General features: G+C 36.3%; 1 protein-coding gene across 1 annotated transcript; it reads right to left on the reverse strand.

The window, feature by feature from the left end:
- Window positions 1-718: 718 nt before the first annotated feature.
- LOC148657782 (olfactory receptor 52B2-like) lies at window positions 719-1769 on the reverse strand. The gene has a single exon (XM_088641859.1). The coding sequence runs from the start codon at window positions 1755-1757 to the stop codon at window positions 831-833; it is 927 nt and encodes a 308-aa protein (XP_088497985.1). The 5' UTR covers window positions 1758-1769; the 3' UTR covers window positions 719-830.
- Between the last annotated feature and the right edge of the window lie 4593 nt (window positions 1770-6362).

Consider the following 6362-nt stretch of genomic DNA (forward strand, 5'->3'; position numbering starts at 1 on the left):
TTTCTCTTATACTCTTTCGCTAATAAACTTCCGTAAATAATACAATGACTGGTTGATTTTGTAAATGGAAAAATTGAACCCTTCAATGTAAATGAAGGGAATAAAATAGTTTTCAGAAAACATTATTGTTTTTTTCTTTCCCATCATGATAAAAATGAAAGTACAAAGTACAGCAAGATAGAATGTGTAGATATGGAACATATATCTACATACAGTATATCTGCATTTACTATGCAATTAATATTGCTTATAGTCACTCTAAGAAGATCCTTACAACAAATTATCTAAAACATACAGATACTCAAATACACAAACAAGGCAGAAGTGTTTCTTCTTTATTAAAGCATAATGTTATTGTCTGAATTATTGTCATACAGTTTTCACATTTAACATTATTTTTTGGATCCTAATAGAATCTGCAATGACAAATATCAAACTACAAAGAAGGGCTACCTCTCAATAAAATAACAATTACATATATTATTGTAAATATAATAATAATAATAATAATAATATAGAACATTGAACGTACATTTCTGTATATACCAATTTAAAGTCTGTTTTTTATCTAACATTTCAAAATATTTTTAAAAGAACTGCAGTTTTTCCACAATAGAAAATAGTCTTCAGGTGATTGAAAACCGATTTGATCATGTGGTACAGTTATGTCTTTGCATATGCATCCAGATTACACCGTGTAAGAAAACATAGCCTTACACACAGAGAGGGAGTTTTCTAGGTGCATATGAACTATATCACAAAAGGCCTAAAGATAGGAATTATCTGTTGTCAGTTTTTGTAACCTTCACATGCTTAGCTTAGAACTATGTCTAAGATTGCATCTTTCTCTTATACAGTCTCTTAACACTTATGCGAATCTGAGTGAGATTTAAACCATATATGAGTGGAGTTAAAAATGGAGGAAAGGCAAGAAATTCAATCGACAAGATATTGCGCAGAACCTGTGGTATGTTCCTAGAGCCAAATCGAGAATACATTATGTCAAAAAAAGTGGAGATATTTAAGGTGATTAATGAGATCAAATGTGGCACACAGGTCTGCATAAACTTAGTCCTTCCTTCACTAGATTTCAAACACACTCTGATTATCAGGATGTAAGAACATACAATCAAAAAGGCTTGTAGAGTATGAACAACTAGTGGGATATATCCATAGATGCTGTTTACAGTAATGTCCACACAGGAGAGCTTTACAATGGCCCAGTTTTCACAGTACAGTTTGTCAATGTGAGACCCACATAAAGGCAGTCTAGCAGTTAATAAAATTCCAATCATTAACTCACTCAAAGGAAGAAGCCAGGAGATCAAAATAAATTTTCCAGTAACCATAATATTCATGATAGAATGATACTCTAAGGGTTTGCATATCGCCACATACCTGTCGTAGGCCATCACTGTTAAACTGGTGTATTTACATGGAAGATAAGAGTAGATCACAAAGGCTTGAATCAAACATCCAGTGTATGAGATGACATGAGAGTCAGAGAGAAAGTCAGCCAGGAGTTTAGGATACAATCCAGTAGTTCCGTACAGTATATTGACACTCAAGTTACAGATGAAGATGTACATGGGCTCATGGAGGGATTTCTCCAGAAAGATTATAGCAATCAGAGTCAGATTCAAAAATAAGATCATCAGGTAAAAGAGAAGAGTAAAGGCAAAACTCATATATTTATATGATCTTGTCTCATTTAATCCACTGAGATAAAATACGGCCACATTAGATAAGTTCTCCATCAGTTAGGGCTGTTTCAAACTTTCAAAAAACAAACTTTACAAACTTTTAAGAAACGTCATAGAAACTTTTTAATCTTAATTTAAAATAAAATAAAATAGTTCTATGTATTTACCACAAATTAAGAAGTAGGCATCTGAAGGATATGGTGTAAGATTGCCAGTAGACACTGCAAACACGTTACAAAAGGCTCAGACCTGAAGCGATAAAGAGAGGAATTTAGTGCTTTTCTCCTGCTGCTCTGTGAACAGGCACTTCTGCTTCCTCCTAGGAGTGGAGTCCATAACCACACACGCTCTTTGCCAAAAGAGAGCAAGCTGGGGTATGCGAAAAGACAAATTCCTAATGCAAGAAATTGTATATGGCCAATAAAGCGATCTTATCTTAAAACTGGCGACTAAATAAGATTCAAACAGGAACCCATACCTTTAGGAGAGCAAGCTAAATATTTTAAAAAAAATACAGATGTAACCAAGAAAAGACAGCCTAGTATTATAGCACGTAACTAAGACACACAAAAAGAAATTAAAAATAATAAATTATTATTGAGCTATACAATTACAGTATTGATTTACAATTAAACCAGTTTTTCTGTTTGGAATGAGCACCAGGTTCCTGCTACTCTCATTCTGTTCTGTATTTTAAACACAGCTGCGGATGATAGTATATGCGACATTACCTCTCAGTAAGTGCAGGGTGTTGCTGCAGGAAGAGCATGAAGCTTTGTTTCCTAATCTGAGCTACTTCACTCGTTTTTATACCATATATCTCCTGCAGGAGGCAGACTTTAGGGAATTGGAGTCTGAGAGCAGTCCTGGGAGACCAGTGGCTCTGTAGTTTTTGTTTAATGGCCCTGAGCTGGAATACATACAGAAATTTGACAGCTCAGTTAATCTCAAGGAAAAAGTGTGTGGTTACTGTAGAAAAATACATGTTTAAAAAAAATCAGAGTATTTAATACTGTGTTGAGACCAGGCTTGAAAATACTCTCTAAAGACCTTTATTAAGAGTCTGATTTGCACAAATATAACTACAGTTTAGGTTAAAAAGCTTTCCTTTTTTGAATTTTATATTGTTTAGGTTAGCCTGAGAACAGGACTTGTTTCCTACAGCTCTGTTCAGCCTCACATACGGAACAGGTGCATGTGGGTCAGAGATGTCTGCCCTGAAGCTACTCCAAACAGAAATATGCAACAGTTGAAATCTCTCCCCAGTTCTTTTAGAGCAGAATTCAGCTCATAGTTTCACCAAGTGAATTTGTTTTTTCCCCACCTCTTTGAAATTTTTGTTCTGATTCATACTGACACTGTGCTTCATGTTTGCTGAAAAGTGTTAATAACGATATCATAATATTGTTATCATCTTGGTCTATTTTAGCATCTTCATGTCAAAAGAAAACCCAAAGGCACTTTCATAGGTGGACTCTCCTGTTTCAGGGATGTATGCTGAATGTGTGTATGCTCTTAGTCTAAAAAATATTATTTTTATTCAATCATTCATTTTCTAATCCTGGCGGGGGTCGTGGTGATGACTGGCTGAGCCGGACAGACCGGACTTCCCTTTCCCCAGCAGCGGTCTCTGGCTCCTCCTGTGGGATACCCAGGTGCTCCAGGGAGAGCTGAGGAGTGTAAGCCCAGCAGCCCTCTGTGAAACCTCACTTCTGCCCCTTACTGATCGCACCTGCGACCTCATTCTTCCAGCCACGACACCAAACCTGATGAGCACAGGGGAGGATGGGGGCAGAGATTGAATGGAGAACTGATAGCTTTGTCCAAACACTCGGCGCCCATCTCAACACCGGAGTTCATTACTGCAGCCACTGAACCAACCTGCTGGCCGCTCATGAACAAGAGCGAGACTCCACTGGGGCTGCTCTGCTCCCCCTGCCTGGAGAGAGCAGGAGAACAAGCGGCTCTTTCCTGGGAGAGAACAGTGGCCTCAGATTTGGAGGGGCTGACCCTCATCCCTGACCGATTTACACTCTGCTGCAAAAACCTCCAGTGTGTGACAGCAATCACAGAGGACAGCGTCATCTGCAAACAACTTAGATGCAACCCTCAAATGCTCAAACTAGATACACTCCAAACCTAAGCTTTAATCCTGCTTTCTTTGTACTTTGCTGTATTGTAGTTGCCAAAGCCCTTAAGATACAATTTGTTATTATGGGTCTTCTGCCTCCACTTCCTTTAAACACTCTCTGATAATCTGGATGTATTGTTATTTAATAAGAAGGGATTGTGTGAAGGATTAAAATATAGTGATATTAACAATATGCTCTGTCCTCCCATAACAAGCATACAAATAACCAGCTTTCACAGTAAAGTTTGGTGTTCATAATAATAACAATAATAATATTTATTTCATTATTCATCATTTCAAGACACTTTACAATAAACCAACCGACAAATGAGATAGGTAGTCACAAACTAACACAGTCAATTACATAGAATTAAAAGCTAGTGTACAAATTGAAGTCTGAAGACATGATTAAAGAGTACTGACTGACTTGCAGAACGTGATATGGGCTTTGAGATCATTCCCTACCCTTTGTAGTAACAGAGAAGAGAGCACAGTCTCACTGGTTTATGCAAATGAACCTTAAAGGAGATTTCTGTTGTGAAATCCACACTGTACCAGTGAAACCAAGTAAAGTCGTAATCATTTTTAGTCAAAATCCAGCACCTGATTACTGAATACACTGCAGTTTGTAAATAATATGTTTGGAAACACCAACACTCTACCTACAGTATATGAATTCCCCATAAAGGAAAGTATGAAAACCAAAAGCTTCCTTGTAGATCGATTGAAGGAAAGAAACCATCACTAATGTGCTAACAGAGATATTATGACGACTGCTTACTCTAAGGCTTGGATCTGATCACCAATATCTAAAATAAGACATCACTGTCACTTTGAGACATTCATACATAAGAGGCATTATCTATCCTGTCTGGAGTATATTCAGATGTAACAGGAGTTGTCTAGTCCAGCAGTGTGGGGTAGTTCCATACAGTACATTAACACACCAGTTACAGATGAAGATGTACATGGGCTCATGGAGGGATTTCTCCAGAAGGACTGCAGCCATCGATGTATGATTAGAAAAAATGATTAGTAAGTAAAAGAGAAGAGTAAAAGCAAGAAAGATGTATTTATGTGATCTTGTCACATTTAATCCATGCAGTGTAAGTACAGATTCATTGGATAAATTCTCCATTGCAGGTAGGGATGTTTTAAATGTTGATTGTGAATAATCAAGGTACAGCAAGGTTCTAAAAATTAGTCCCCAGCATACCAGGTGATCATGTTACCACCAAAGTGTCAGAGATAGACCTGTGAAGAGAGCAATGCATTACTGTTACGCCATAATCCCTTCTTCCCTGCAGAGGGCACTCTCCCTGCCAGACTTGAGCCAGACACAGGTGCCTCTGCCTTGATTGGAAAGATGAATAATGTAGCTTTAAAAGACATCGACGAGAATATATTAGTGACTGAAGAACAACAGCACACTAATTATACACAAAAGGCGTATTGAGTGTAAACAGAATCAAATAATAGACACATAAAACAGTTACAGTGTATGGTTTCAGACTTCTGTCTAGTAGTTTAGTATTAATCTCATCTCCAGATTGAATTTGTAATTTCTTTGTTTTACTTTAGAAAGATTTTGTTTCCGTGGGTTGGTGTTAAGTTTCTAAAGAAATGTGTATTATACTGACAATCTACACAATCCAACATTTTCAAAGATAGCATCTTAACAATTGTATTTAATCCATTCAATCTGGAGATCTAAAGACTTCATATTTAATTTTAACAGATAAGCAATACATATGTAGTATGTATTTCAACACAATGAAAATAGTTTTGATTCAGCAATTCCTTTGTTCCTTTATTCTTTGTTCCTTTATTAACATGTAACAGAAAACACATTTAAAACCTCAAGAAATCTGCAGTTCAGTCCAATATTCTAATGCACTTCAAATTGCAGACAGGTCATTCCTTTATAAACACCAGAGAAAAAAGATTTCAGGTGAAGCTACTATCAACCAACCATAAACAGTCTCTGTCTTTTTATCCATTAACTAACCCATTTTGTTTTTTAAAAAAGAAATGAAATCTATTGACACAAAAATACACACAACCCACATACACTCACAATATATACATACTGTATAACATTAGTGTACCAAATTTGGAATTTGGTACATTATTTTTGGATCCAATTTTTATTCATGATGAGTTTTTAAAGTTTAAAAAATAGAATATATCGCTGAATATTTTTGTCATGCTCAACTGATTTGGAATAGCCAGTTGTGTCAGTTTTCACATCTCTGAATACAGATATGAACGACATGACCACACAGAAGGAAAACTGAAGGAGTGTTGGTTGACTCTTAAATTAAAAGCCACAGGAATCCAAGATAATTCCATACTTCCTATGGACAGATGTATATGGTGTGCCTCAGGGATCTACTTTAGATTTATTGCTTTCCCTAATAGTTATCAATGAATTAGATCCTGACATAGTTAATACAATAGTTTAATTTGCAGATGACACAAACATTTTGTGTGATGTTTCAAATATCTGTAACATTCACAAGATGAAT

The sequence above is a fragment of the Lepisosteus platostomus genome, chromosome 7 (assembly GCF_059453375.1).
Source record: "Lepisosteus platostomus isolate fLepPlt1 chromosome 7, fLepPlt1.hap1, whole genome shotgun sequence".
In the NCBI taxonomy this organism is placed as follows: Eukaryota; Metazoa; Chordata; class Actinopteri; order Semionotiformes; family Lepisosteidae; genus Lepisosteus; species Lepisosteus platostomus.